The sequence below is a fragment of the Clarias gariepinus genome, chromosome 11, assembly GCF_024256425.1.
Source record: "Clarias gariepinus isolate MV-2021 ecotype Netherlands chromosome 11, CGAR_prim_01v2, whole genome shotgun sequence".
In the NCBI taxonomy this organism is placed as follows: Eukaryota; Metazoa; Chordata; class Actinopteri; order Siluriformes; family Clariidae; genus Clarias; species Clarias gariepinus.
The window spans coordinates 8,066,776-8,082,465 of NC_071110.1; the positions used below are offsets into that span (position 1 = coordinate 8,066,776).

The following is a 15,690-nucleotide window of genomic DNA, read 5'->3' on the forward strand; positions in this document are numbered from 1 at the left end:
TTGTAGAAAAGAAAGTTGCATGTTTGGCATTCGCCCTGCACCTGTTGCCCAACAGAGAAATTAGAAAAAAAAACTAGCAGTTGGTTTGTATTTACATCACTGTCTAAGCTATCACGTGAGAAAATATGGTCCAACATTACTAAATATACTGCACATACAGTACACAAGTTGAAGCTACAACAAGGTATAAGATAGAACTAAATCGGAGTAATGATAATTTAATAGTTAAAATGTCATTTTCACTGCGACAGCTCTGCTTATGTGTTGTAAATGTAGATGGAGATTTTATGCTGTCCTGTTTTACCTTAATTATATATTTCTTAAATTAGTTGAACTAATCGGGTTATGTTGAATGTACAAGCTTATTTTTGTTTTACTCCATTGTTTATGCTCTTTTAGGCTGGAAATAACATGAACAGAACCTACTTCAACATGAATGCTTTAAACTCAAGTTTATCACTAAATGCATCTGTGCATCCAGAGTACTTTTTTATTAGTGGATTTTCTGAAATACCTTTCAGCCAATATTACTTTGTTTTTCTAATTTTTATTTATGTTTTCTCACTTTGTGGAAACTCAATTGTACTTTTCATGATATTAGTTGACCATTCACTGCATATTCCAAAATACATGGGAATTTTTAATTTGGCTCTGTCAGACTTTGGTGAAACAAATGCACTGATTCCTAGCCTTGTTAAGACATTTTTTTATGATTCACAGTACATAACCTATGATGCATGTTTGACCAACATGTTTTTTACTTTTTTCTTTTTTAGTGGACAGTCTTTAACTCTTGTTGCATTGGCATATGATCGCTTCATTGCCATTTGCTTACCACTAAGATACCATGCAATGGTAAGCACTTCCTTCATGCTTGCAACTTTAATTGCCATATGGATATTTAATGGTATTGTAACTGGCACAATGGTGGTATTGATTACACGACTGTCATTCTGTAAAACCAATGAAATAAAAAGCTTTTTTTGTGACCATGGGCCAATTTATGCAATGGCGTGTAATGATAACAGCATTAATATCATAATGGGGAACTTTTGTGTGATACTATATCTTTATGCACCATTGATTGCAATATTCTTATCATACTTAGGTATTTTATTGGCTTTAATTAAAATTACAACATGGGAGGGTCGTCTTAAGGCATTCAAAACCTGTGTCTCTCATCTGTTAGTAGTAGGTATATTTTTTCTTCCTGTATTAAGTACATACCTTGCTGCTCTAACTTTCTCTCTCCATCCGAATGCTAGGATAATCAATACTTCACTTTCAAGGACAATTCCACCCATGTTAAATCCCATTATTTATGTCTTAAACACAAAGGATTTCAGAGCCTTTATTATTAAAATGTTTAAAAAGAAAACCGTCATGATTTCCAAAGTCCATGCTTCAGAAAAGTGATAGTATATATTTAAGTGCTATTTATGTTTAGTACGCAAATATCAAAAGACTGTATAGTACAAACATCTTTTAAATATATCTTCAAAAAAAAAGTGAGTCTACAGGTTTTAATTCGAGTCAAGGGTCTACCTTGTTCAACCAAAATAATAATTCAGATTTGATACTTAAAAGAAGTGTATTAAATTTAGCCTGAAAATCTTTAATGGTTCCCATACGTAAAAACTTATTTGCAACATGATTTTTTTTGGATAAGCAATACAAAAGATTATTTCTTTATTGCTTTCTTTGTTCCATGTCTCCTCTTCCTTCTTTGCTTCCTTCTTATGTAACTAGTACAAAAACTATTCTTACAAAACTGTGTAAGTAAATAAATGAAGCATTTTGAACAAAACTATTTTACTTTCGTGGACTTAACAAGAAGCACATCACTTTGCTCTAAAATTAGAATCAGCGACTACAGGCCGTTGTTTTTTTTTTTACTTTTACAATATGTAGCAAATACTACAGAATCAGCCAAAAATATATAAACACAGTTCAGGAAAAGAAAAATAGTTTAATTTAATATAAAAATATTTATACTATCAATTAATTTATACATTTAATTGATATCATATAAATATGTATGTAGGTTTCTCTTTTCCTCAAGCATGTATAAATTTTTTGGCTGACTCTATGTTGATTATTATTGACAGTTATAAAAATTTTATTAATTACACCCAGAATAACTTGAGTTGTATTTTATATTTTATTTAAATAAAAATTGTTGATTAGCATTTGTAAGGTTTTTAGGCCTGTAACAATGACATACAGTACACATGCATCAAGGTGATGTAATAATTCATATTTTGAATTTTTATTTTTGTAGTGATGTTGTTTTTAGGCCTTTCAGTGTAGTTAAAAATGTAAACCTTTTGACAGTTTTTATTAATAAAACTATGCAAACTCTATAATAGATTTGAATGTTCCTCCTAACTAATAAAGTGGTAATAAAGTAAAAGTGATATACTAATGTTTGTTGTCTGACTTTAATGCACATTTGTATATTCTCCTAAATATATAATCCCACAGCAGAGGATGGACAGGTACATATGCCTCTAAATGGCCAATGTTTATGTACAACTTACTGTCCAACGCATATACAGGCGTTTCCCTAACAAAGTTGGAACAGCATGATTGTATGATTGTCTCCTGTAGCATCACAATTTTCTTTAACTGAAACTACGGGCCCAGACATGTACAAGCAGGAAAGTGTTTAAAAGTTTGCTAAGGTTGGCTTGCGGTCTGCCTATTACTGTGACCCCAATCCCACACAATATCCACACATCCTACATTCCCAAATTAAGTGGAAATTCTTCTTAAAATATTGGAGGTTATTATAACAGCAAAGAGGTTTGTGAAATTTATAAAAAGATATTCAAAAGGCAAATTTATGTGCATTATTCCTTAAAATGTGTTTGATGTTACTCAAGGCTCAGTGCATCCGGACTTGATTTAGAACATTTGGTCTATTGCTACCATCTTTTTCATTGTAGCATGGTTCTCAATTGCTATTAGAATGAAAATGTGTTAAATGAGGTAATTTGTGGGAGGTCTTTACTCACCTTCATCTTTGTAGTACAAAAATATCATGTAAAATATACTAGCATAGGTTTATTCGCAATTTATTGCTGTTTATACATGTAGTTTTTTGAAGTTATTTTTTTATGCTAACAGGACTGTTTGTCATATTGGTACATGGAAAGCATTATGATAACATGCAGTATTTGTGCTTTTCAGGAGGCTTAGGGAAATTAATGATATGCAAAAACTTTGAAAAAATTTTGGATACATTATAAGTATATTATCTTAAAGTAAAAGATGTCAAAAATTGGTATAGGCAATGTGATTGTGTTTAATTCCCCCCTTTAATCGTTATTTACTATATGTGATAAATGCTTGTAACATATTTTGCTCATGTGTGATAAAGTATATATGTATAAAATATGTATGTCTGTGTAATTTGCATGTTCTCAACATGCTTGGTGGGTTTCAAATTAAAATTTTATTTGTCACATACACAGTTATACACAGTATGATATGAAGTAAAATGCTTAATACTACTGATGACCTCAAGATTCAAAAGGAAAGTTTCAGTGTGAAAATAAGAGAAATAAGAAATTATGAATTAGAAATATAAGAAATATGTAAATAAACTTTATAAATTTTTACATTAGCAAAATTTACATAATGTACAGGCAATAAAAACTATGAAAATTAAAAACTGGAATAAAATAGTAAAATAAAAAATAGAAATATAAAAAATATATAATAAAAACTAAATAAATAAATAAATAAATAACATGAAATACAATGGAACTTTGGATTGCAAGCATAATTTATTCCAGAACCATGCTCGTATAGCAAAACACTCGTAAATCAAAGTTCCCCATAAGAAATAGTAAAAATTTTGATTATTTGTTCCACAACCCAAAAAAATACATAAAAATAATTTATACAAAATATAAAGTAAAAATAAAACTAATTAACCTGCACTTTACCTTTGAAAAAAAAATCCAGACAGAAGTGTTTTTGTTAGTGTTTGCCTGCGCACAAACTATTTATGTGTTAGCTTCACATGCAGGCTGTGTGCGTGTGTGTTAGTGCGTGCACGTGCTGTAAAGCTAAAGTGAAAGTAGAGCAGAAATTACACCCTCTCCTCTCCCTCTTCCTCCTCTTTTATTTGAGAGGGGGAGAACTACTGTGTGGGACGACTTTCACACACACTAATGGAAACACTGTTTTATCAGGAAAATAAATAAGAAATCCTTAATGATCTTTGTGTGCATGCACACAAACGGGAAATAAAACTAATTAACCAGCACTTTACCTATAAAAAGAATCATGACCGAGCAGTGTTTCCATTAGTGTGTGTGTGTGTGTGTGTGTGCGTGTGTGTGTGTGTGTGTCCAATGACTCGCGCACACACACATTACGGAATCAGTGCAGACTGAGAGAGAGAGAGAGAGAGAGAGAGAGAGAGAAAATGGATGTTTAACCTTTCTAATGAGACTTGCTTTTTCTTTACACATGCACACACACCTGTTATAATAAACAGTACACATACACATAAAAACACAAAATAAAATACTTTACACACATGATTACAGTGTTATAGTTAACAGTACATGCATACATGGATGTTGATTGTACCAGTAAGAGATGCATTAAGACCAAGCAGGAGAGACGACTACCCACAATTCCACAGCAAGAGAGAGAGAGAGAGAGAGAAAAACCATTGGCTCAGTGTAAGGGCCATATTTAATTCTTGTGATCTGTTGTGTTTATTTCATTTCAATTTATTAGTTAAGCATTTAGTATTATACTCATAATTTGTATTGTGACATCATTTCATAGGTTGTTCTGTGACATCATCTTACAGTTGTGTAGCTGCATGTCTATCACCCACGTTAGTTGTTGTTGTTGTTAAGACACGGAAGGATACAGAAAGGGGTGGAAAACACAAGCTTTAGATCGTGATACTGTGAGCTAAAGGATACAGTAAGATAAGTTGTTGTAACTGTAATCTACCGAAGCTACAGAACACAGCAAACGACTTGTCGTGACTATAGTGGATTTATGCAAGAAACTGTAACAACCATGTACTTTGATGTTGAAAATAAAACAAGAGACAAAGAAATCAACGGACGTCTAAAGTCGTGAGTGACACTGTGTGAAAAACATAATATATTCAGTAAATTTGTGAATTTATCACAAATTGCAATTTTATATGAATGTCACGTATGAGACGCGCCACAAACACATACTTATATAATATATTCACATACAAACACATACTGTAAACACATAAATTTTTTAAACCTAAACATCTAATCAGCGTCCGTATGCAAATGCATGAAGACGTAGCCTAACGTAGTGTCGTGTCAGAGTTCAGCGGTCACAGAGTCGAAGGACGTTGAAGAAGCTGTAGCTTTTTTTTTTTTCAGTTACAAAAAGCACAGCGATAAGTCCTCATCCGCTAAATTTGACAGACTGAAGACAAATGACCGTTGTCTGACAGACCCCTAAGTAAAAAATAGGAGACTGTTGGTTTAGAGTGGATTGGAGAAAAGAGAGCTGTTCATTTACTTTAAAAAAATTGCAAAAAAAAAAAACATAATATGATCTGTTCTATAGCCCATCTGTTTTAACTTAGTTTTTTCTTTTTTATTATTATTATTTATAAGACAACCTTTCAGTTTTGTAAATATTCTAGTTATAGTGTGTTAAGTCTTACTTTAGGTTTAACGTTTTTGAGAATTAGACCATCCAGCTTAAATAAATTTTATGTCATTGATTGATAGAATCTGGATTAAGGATATTTTATTTTATTTTGTTTTATTTATTTAATTTTTATTTTTCAGTTTCCCCCCCCTGAGGGATTGCCACCTTATTGTGGTCAGGGGGTTTGCGTGCCTCCGTAACCTTAAGAGCTATACCAGCAGGAGTTTAGTCTTGGACAGGTCTAAAGGTAGAGGCCTGACAAAGTGCATTCCACTTCTCCAGGCTTAAGACACAGCTCACAACACAATTTAGCAAGGATAATACTGTTACTATAAGCACAGGGAAAAAAACAGTGCTCGAACATGATGTGTACACATGATGCCCCCTTCACATTTCTCACTGCCCCCCCATATGGTCCGGTTTAGAACGGGCCCTGATTTGAAAAGTCAACCAGAATCTCTCTTTCTTTATATATATAATATATATAATATATATATAATATATATATATACTTTTACTACGCTGTATTACAATTTAAAGCTATTTTATTTATTTTATACTTTTATTTGCTTACTTACTTACTAACCAGCGAATGCTGTTTTAGAGCTCTAAAACTACGGCAGTATGGATGACACTGGATATCGCAGAACGTGCGAGTTGATGCCCATGCACCAATCATTGACCATTGAATTGTTGGATTTTGAAATGCCACTTATATATATATATATATATATATATATATATATGTTCGTGTTTAATTAAATTCTCAAACCATCGTGTTCTCCCATGAGTTTACTGCATGAACACCTGAACAAAAGGTCTAGGGAAAAAATGGGCAATATAAGGTACACCTGTGCACTACTCATTATGTCAGATCAGCATCTTGATGTGGCACACCTGTGAGGTGGGATGGATTATCTCAGCTAAGCAGAAGTGCTCACTATCACACATTTAGACTAATTTGTGAACAATGTTTGAGAGAAATGGTAATATTGTGTATCTGGAATGAATTTTAGATCTTTAAGTCCATCTCATACAAAATCGGAGCAGAAACAAAGGTGTTGCGTTTATATTTTTGTTGAGTGTATATATATATATATATATATATATATATATATATATTCAATTCAATTTTATTTGTATAGCGCTTTTAACGATTTACATCATCACAAAGCAGCTTTACACAATCAAAAGAATTAAGTTTGTGAAATGTGAATGTGTATGAATCAAAATTATATGATTGTCCCTGATAAGCAAGCCAACTCAACAGGGAACCCATCCTCATCTGGGTGAAAACAGATAGCAGGGATTAATGTGCATAATAATATGCGAGACTGGAAGTTCAGTATAAGAGGAGATGTGTAAGATTAAAGTCCAGTTTGTTCCTGGAGGCTCAGGTATACTGTGAGAAATTCCAGTCCTGAACTATTGAGCGACTGAAGTCACAGCTCCTCAGAGAACAGCTGTCTGCATCAGTCGAGGACAGGACCACCTTCATGGAAAAGTGGAACCAACCCCAGTCACCACACGCATCCCAGGCAGACCACATGGGGGCATCCATGTAATGAAATCTCCAACCAGAAGCAGGACTCCAGGATGAGTTAGAGAGGTCCAGCGGGCAGAGGGGGTCTGAATCACTGGCAGCTCAGGAGCGACATGTATAGCTCGACAGAGAGATAGGTAGAAGAAAAAGGAGAGAGAGAGAGAGAGAGAGAGGAGAGAGCAGAAAAGTAGAGAGCAAAGAGATGGAGAAATAACAGTTAGGTATGGTCACAGTCGAACAATGTAAAAAGTGAATGTATATTTAGTGTGTGACAGGTACAGGATGGCCACAACAACTGCTTGAGTCACACCAGAAACACACAATTTCTCCATCAGTGCTCAGACTGTCCGCAATAGGCAGTCCATGAGGAGGAGATGCACTGCAGTACTTCAAGCAGCTGGTGGCCACACCAGATACTGACTGGTACTTTTGATTTTAAGCCTCCCTTCATTCAATAGACACATTGTGAAACCGTTTTAGTTTATGTCTTATGGTGTTGACTCTTTTAATTCAATTCAATTCAATTTTATTTTTATAGCGCTTTTAGCAATTTTCATTGCCGCAAAGCAGCTTTACACAGTCAAAAGAATTATTTAAGTTAGTATGAAATGTGAATTTGTATGAATCAAAATGGTCAGTTTGTCCCTGATGAGCAAGCCGAGGGCAACAGTGGCAAGGAAAAACTCCCTGAGATGGTAATAGGAAGAAACCTTGAGAGGAACCAGACTCAACAGGGAATCCATCCTCATTTGGGTGAAACAGAAAGCAGTAAATGATCTGCATTTATACAGTGTGTAGGGTGGGAGGCAGTTCAGCTATAATAGCTGATGTTAATTGATGTTAATATGGAGTCCAGGTAGTTATTGAAGACCCAGGTAGACTTGTAAGAAGTTCCAGCCCTGAACTATCGAACTGTCAAGTCCCCAGAGAAACAGTTGCCAACACCAGTCAATACCAGAACCATTTTCTAGGTAGAGAGAATCATCCCCAGACACCAGACGCATTCCAGAGAGACACACAGGGCATCCATGTGACGAGATCTTCAGCCAGAAGCGGGGCACCAGGATGGGTCAGACAGGTCCGGAGGGCAGAGGGAGTCTGGATCACTGGCAGCTCAGGAACGACATGTGTAGCTCGACAGAGAGAGAGAAAGAGTGAAAGGGGGAGACAGGAGGAGAGAGGAAAGAGAAAGGGGGGGGGGAGAAGAAGAGGAGAGATGGCAGTTAGGTATGGTCACAGTCACACAATGTATAATGTGAATGTATATTAACTGTAGAGTGCAAGCAGAGACTCTGGCAGGACTAACTATGACAGCATAACTAAAAGGGAGAGCCAGAAGGAAACACAGACATGAGGGCTTCCTGAGATGTAAAGCAAACAATCACCTCACCGTCAGCAAACCTGAGTGATCAATGAGAGTGAGGAAGACAGCATCCAAACATACCAGTTCACCATAACACTCTACGTTCATGAGTCCCCCAGATCTGCTCCTTTACCTATGGCAAATCTATTTATAAAAATGCTTGGCTAAATAAATAGGTTTTTAGCCTGGACTTAAACACTGAGACTGTGTCTGAGTCCCGAATACTATTTGGAAGACTATTCCATAATTTTGGGGCTTTGTAAGAAAAAGCTCTGCCCCCAGCGGTATTTTTCATAATACGCAGTACTGACAAGCAGCCTGCATCCTTTGATCGAAGTAGGCGTGGCAGTTCATAAGACACTAGCAGTTCGCTCAGGTACTGCGGCGCGAGACCATTTAATGTCAAGAGTAGTATTTTAAAATCAATGCGAAATTTCACAGGGAGCCAATGCAATGTGGATAAGATAGGGGTGATGTGCTCATATCTTCTGGTTCTAGTGAGGATTCACGCTGCTGGCAATATTATATTCATACAAATATTTACACATTAAGTTTACTGAAAGTAAAAACAGTTAAAAGCCAGAGGACGTTTCTTTCTTGCTGAGTATATTACTGGATGTACTAGATGTACTAGATGAGATTGTGCATTTAAATGTACTGGAGGATGAGGTTATGGGATGAATGATGTATATGCCAGGTTAAAGAGATGTGTTTTGAGTCTGCTTTTAAACTGGGAAACTGTGTCTGAGCCCCGAACATTGTCAGGAAGGCTATTCCAAAGCTTAGGAGTTAAATATGAAAATGCCCCACCTCATTGTAGATTTTGATATCCTAGAAACAACAAGAAATCCAGAGTTTTGAGATTTTAACGAGCATGCCGGATTGTAACCTGTCAGAATATATGTGGAAGCTAAACCACCTAAGGCCTTGTATGTAAGTAATGTTAGTTTGTAATCAGTTCTAAACTCAACAGGTAGCAAGTGCAGGGATGATAGTAAGGTTATTATATGATCATATTTTCCTGATCTGGTAAGAACATTTTTGACTAACTGTAGCCTGTTAATGCATTACTAGGTGGTTGTATGCAGGACAACCACCTAGTAATGCATTACAATAGCCCAATCTGGAGGTCATGAATTTGTAAACTAGCTTTTCTGCATCAGATATGAATAAAATTTTCCTAAGTTCCAAATTCAAGCTGTTTAGTGGGCACTTTAATGTGCTGGTTCTTTAGAATAATAAATAATATTTCTGTCTTATTAGCACTTTTATTAAGTTTCCATTATTTCTTCTAGGGAAATTACCTCTGAGATGAAATTTAAAGGCGCAGGGATAACATTTTACTGTGAGGTTAATTTCCTTAGGTGCAGTTAAGTTTTTTGGCAACCGGAGAAAGATTAAAAAAAAAAATCGGAATGTTACAACATTTAACAATAAGTAGGAAGTGTACAGGCCCTTGCTTTAAATGACTTCAGCACAGCTGTGGCCGCAGGACATCACCAGTCTCTCTATGGTGTGATTTGGGTCCATTCTTCTTCCGTCCCTTCCACAGTTCGGTGACTTGGCGACTTTTTGCGCTTTGTGCCAAAACAGGGCATTGTCATGCAGAATAATTAGTGGCTGATGAACGCAGGAAAGGAACCGCATGTTGTCGAAGTAGGGTCTGATAAACATTTGCATTCACTGCCATGTAGCTGTATAAGAGGCCCAACTTCTGCTGCAGAAAACATATCACAAAACCATGACGCTTCCCCCTCTACCTTTCGCTGACATCTTTACACATGTTGGATTTAGTCTTTCCCAAGTTTGACAAAGAACAAAACGTTTCCCATCAAACTCAAATACATTAAACTTGCTTTTATCACTAAATTTTGTATCAGTTTTCCTTTGTCCACAAAACATGCTCCTCAGTCAGTCATGCTCCTTACTTTCAGTCTAAATTCTCTTAATGTTGAGACACTGTATGACTAAACGGTCCTTACCATGTTCAGTGCTGAACTGGTAAGCAATCCTAGCTGCAGTGTTGAGTGATTGTCCATTGAAATTCTCCACATTGTTTTGTCCTTTCTTGCATTTGTCTGAGTTTGTAACTTTCTAAATATGCATAATTCTAGAAATTACATATTTGCAATAATTCACTTCTCTTGCTATTGCTAAAAGGGTCATTCCTTTGGCCTTAATCAGGACAACCTGCTGTCGAATGTTTTCAGTCACTTTAGAATGCCTCACAATTTTGCAGTGAGTGAATGGCTCACATCAAGTCAGTGAAAACTGGAAAGTTTGGCTGCCAGTTAAATAGGGTTTGTCACTATGAGATATCTGAAAGTGTTCTTTAATTTTGATCAGTGTTCTTGTTCGAATCTCATTGAAGGTGTCACATGTGTGTCATCCCAGTCCCAAGTCATCAGATCCGGCTCCCCAGATTACTGAGCTGACTCTTTGTCTACCCCGTGTGCCTATTAAATGAACCCGTAGTCCCCTGTAGTCCCCTGTCTGTCCACCGTTGTGTCACTTTCTGTTTGTCCTAGTAGCATGTTCTATTGCAAGTTTGCTATCTCCACAGGACTCGCAGGAGTCGCGTCACCAGAGCCTGGACTTTGTCAGTTATTTGGAGCAAGTTCAAGGGCAGTGAGAAGTTCTGAGAAGTTTATTTTTTTATTTTTAGTTTGTTTGTTTTCTTTCCGGCTCCAAATGCACGTGCCAGCCTGCGGATTCAGTTCGTGGAATTAGACACATCAATGTTGACCAGAGATCCTACCACTGTCATACAAAATAGGAATAAATATTAAAATCAAATCAAATTCAAATTTTATTTGTCACATACACAGTCATACACAGTACGATATGCAGTGAAATGCTTGCACGACCGCCGGTGACCTTAAAAAGAAAATAAATGCAACTAGTAAAATAAACAAACTGTACAAATAAAAGCATAATAATATGGGATATATATAAATTTTAATGTTTTAAAGTGGCATTATTTTAAAGTGGCATCAAAATGTTTTAAAGTGGCAAAGTGTCATGTGCAATGGCAGATATATATAAACATGTATTGTATAAGGTGACTTATGAAAAGTGACATGTGCAATGGTTTCAGATATGTAAATATGTATTGCATAAATGTGTCCATGATTGTCCAGTCAATGTTTAAAAGATATTACTCCTGTGTGGTGTGATTGAGAGACCTTATCGCGTGCGGGAAGAAGCTCCTCCTCAGTCTCTCTGTGTTGGCCTTCAGGGAGCGGAATCGCTTCCCAGACCGCAACAGAGAGAGCAGTCCATCTTCCTGGCCTTGGTCCAGCACCGCTTGCTGTAGATCAAGTGCAGGTCAGGGAGCTCGGTGCAGATGATGCGCTCAGCTGATCGCACCACCCTCTGTAGAGCTCGTATGTCCTGCATGGTGCTGTTTTCAAACTAGGTCGTGATGTTTCCCGTCACGATGCTCTCTATGGTACAGGAGTAGAAATTTCTGAGCACCTTAGAGGGCAGTCTAAAGTCTCTCAAGCGTCTGAGGTGGTAGAGACACTGCCGGGCCTTTTTCGCCACGGTGTTGGTGTGACAAGACCATGACAGGTCCTGCGTGATGTGAACACCGAGGTATCAGAAGCTGTCCACTCTCTCCACTGGGCTCCTGTTGATGAAGGGGGTCTGGTAGTTCCTCTCCTGCTTTGTACTAAAATCCACTATCAGCTCCTTTGTCTTGCTGACGTTCAGGAGGAGATTGTTCCTCTGTGTAAGTGCCTCATGCAGCTCACATAAGGCAGTGTCCGTGTCCGCTTGTGGTGGAATATAAACGGTACTTATTATGACCGATGTAAACTCCTGAGGTAGATAAAAAGGACGACACATGATGGACAGTAGTTCCAAATTTGGTGTGTAGGAGCGTGTAAGAGGAACAACGCTCGCGCTGTTGCACCAGCTGCTGTTCACCATTAAACACACGCCGCCTCCTCTTGACTTCCCCGAGTCCCGCGTCCTGTCCATGCAGTAACCCGAGAAGAACTCGGCCGGCTGGATGGCATGGTCCAGCACCGCTGGGTTCAGCCATGTCTCGGTGAAGCAGAGGATGTTGCAGTCCCGAATGTCTCTCTGGAACTTTATCCTGGCCCTGAGGTCATCGAGCTTGTTCTCCAGTGACTGGACGTTGGCGAGCAGGATGCTAGGCAGAGGTGTGCGGTGTGCATGGGCTCTCAGCCTGTTCCTGACGCTGGCTCGTTTCCCTCGAGCCCGCCGCTTTGCGCCGCGTCCTTTGTTGTCCCTCAGGACCTTACTCGGCCAGCTCGGATCCGGAGTTAAAAACGTCGAATTGTGAGTACATTGTACACCAATAAAAACAAGAGTGTCTCTATCATACCTAATGTACTCCATGGTGGTAATTTTGCCGATTTTAAAACACTGAAAACTAACTTAAAAAACAAAAACAAAAAAAAGGTAGTCGGAGCAGTCATGATGGCAGCCGACCTCACCGGCGCCATCTTGAATAAATGCATTTTGTAACATTTGTTAAATAATAAATAATTTCAAAATATTAATAGGGTTGTATGAATTAACCCACTGGGGTCTGAGGGCTTTGAAACTCCTCTTTTATTTGTGTAAATGTACAATGTTTGCCAATGTATTACATAATACATTTTAACTTATTTATATACAGCACTTTTTTTCTATAGAGCAAACTCGTCTTGTATGCCAAACTACACCTATAATAAAATGCAATTTTAGAAAATCTGGCAGAAAATCAATGAAAATGCAGAATAAACGAATGGCAAAGTGAAATAATTTATTTATAGTGTATGTTTTCTTAAGAAGCCAATTAAATCTCAAGCTGTTATGAAACCTGACATCTCTTGCTAGTCATGTGACTTTTACCACTGTCTTGAAGATAGATAAATTAACCTGGAGCAAAGACAGAATTTCTGATGCTATGACAGTTACCAACAACATCTTGTAAAGGTATATATTTTATGCATAATGTCTAAATGTCTACTGGCAATTTATATTGTTTCATTTCTTTATTGCACACTCTATTTACAGTTAAGATTAATGTAATGTGAAAATGTTTAAACAATGTTTACTTTTGTTTTAAATGTATAAGCATTTAAATTTGCAAAGGTTCATATTAACAATGTGCATCATGCTTTATAATTCTGTCATATACAGTATCTGCAATAAATCTGAATTTTCTCTTTAAGGGCATCAGATCATGTCAGGCGAAAACATGACATTTGTGAAGGACTTTTTTATTGTTGGTTTTCCTGGACTTCATCCTAAATACTATGCCCTTGTATCTGCAATAATGTTCTTAGTTTATTTGTTTACTTTAATTGGAAATGGATGTTTTCTTCTTTTGTTTGCAACAAACAAAACCCTTCATAAACCCATGTATTTCATTTATATAAGTCTTGTGTTGTCTGATGTGTTGTTCAGTACATGCACTTTACCAAAGATTATTGCTAGATATTGGTTTCATGATGGGACCATTTCTTTTGCAGCTTGTTTTTTTCAGATGTACTTAGTGCATTATTTTGGAACAGTCAATTCGTACACACTAGCCTTAATGGCTCTAGATCGATATATAGCAATTTGCTACCCATTTCGCTACCATACTATTATGTCAAATAGGAATATAGTAGTTCTGAGCCTAGTTGTCTGGGTTTTCGCTCATGGTTGCAATATTATGATGGTTGCCCGGGCTCTTCCACTGCCTTATTGTGGAATTAACACCATTATACACTGCTATTGTGATCATGTATCTATTATACGACTTGCATGCACTGAAGGGTCTCTGTATATTTTTCCAGCTTTAGTTTATGCCATGGTAGTATTACTGGGATCTCTTGCCATTATTCTGGTATCCTATTCCTGCATAATTTTAGCTGTCCTAAAAATATCAAACACACATGGGTGGCTAAAGACTTTTTCCACGTGTAGTTCTCAACTCATTATAATTGCACTATTTTTTTTACCCAGGTGTTTTTATTTTATGGCTGCCTATATTGGTATCATATTTAATGCTGATTTGCAAGTTGCCATAATTATGCTGTATAGCCTGCTACCACCAATGATCAACCCTTTAATCTACTGTCTAAAAACAGAAGAAGTTAAGAAAATTTTGATAAGAAAATTATAATAAATGTAAAGCAAATGTAAATTTATTTTATTTAGACATTGCAAAATAGAGAAAAATCCAAAACATATTAAAATGACTATATGACTACTTAAAAACAGCCAGGTAAAAAAGTACCTTGCTAAGAGCATACCCCAAATGAATGGGTCACAAAAAGTTAACTTTATTTTTCACAGGTTGGGCAGGGCCTAATATTTTACATGCCTAAACATTCCTATTTCAAATCAAATAATTGTTTAAAAATATATTAATATTTATAAGTAATTGTACCTATATCCAGGTATATTTTTTATATTTCACCCTATCATAAATAATTTACAAATATACTGCAGTTGCTTTTATATATTGAGTTGACTTAACTAACATATTTTAAACCAATCATTGTTTTAGCTGTCTAACCTTTTAACATAAAATAAAACAAAAGATTTTTATAACTGGGTAGATGTTATACATTTTTTTTTAATTATGTAATTCTATATATATTTTCTTCCATTGTTCTCCGAGTTTTATACCCACTTGAACAGTTAAGTGCTTAACACATAAAATTGATCTCATTTACCTAGGTGCTTTTAATTGTTTGGTCAACAATATTGATATTACATCTAATATTTCTGGCAATTGGTGATGGTGATGATCTTTTTCCCTCTCAAATATAACTGCCGAAAGCTACAAGCGGAACTATGAGCCTCAGCTTATGACTGGCAGCTGGATGGTTTTTTTTTGTGTCAAAAAAATTAGCAAACAAATATCCCTCTCACACTCACTCGAACCTTCTCTCATTAATACCTTGTAATATTTTCCTTACTCTAACTCTTTCTTTTGCATGGTCTCAATAGCACAATGCTGTGTGTATTCAAGTTGTGGCCCTAATATAATTGCACCACTATTCTTGCCAACAAGAGAGTAAAAGGGGGTCAGTTAAAAACTGGAGAAGGGTACACTCTGATGACCTGTCTCTGATTGATTCCTTCTATTGCATTCCAT

General features: G+C 36.4%; 1 protein-coding gene and 1 pseudogene across 1 annotated transcript; both read left to right on the forward strand.

The window, feature by feature from the left end:
- The first annotated feature begins 345 nt into the window (after positions 1-345).
- LOC128533439 (olfactory receptor 1M1-like) lies at positions 346-1,416 on the forward strand (annotated as a pseudogene).
- A 12,366-nt stretch (positions 1,417-13,782) lies between these two features.
- LOC128533413 (olfactory receptor 13-like) lies at positions 13,783-14,709 on the forward strand. Its single transcript, XM_053507673.1, has one exon. The coding sequence runs from the start codon at positions 13,783-13,785 to the stop codon at positions 14,707-14,709; it is 927 nt and encodes a 308-aa protein (XP_053363648.1).
- Positions 14,710-15,690: the final 981 nt, after the last annotated feature.

Bases quoted from the DNA above. Each gene is read 5' to 3' on its own strand.
- LOC128533413 (XM_053507673.1), top strand. From the start codon at position 13,783: ATGTCAGGCGAAAACATGACATTTGTGAAGGACTTTTTTATTGTTGGT.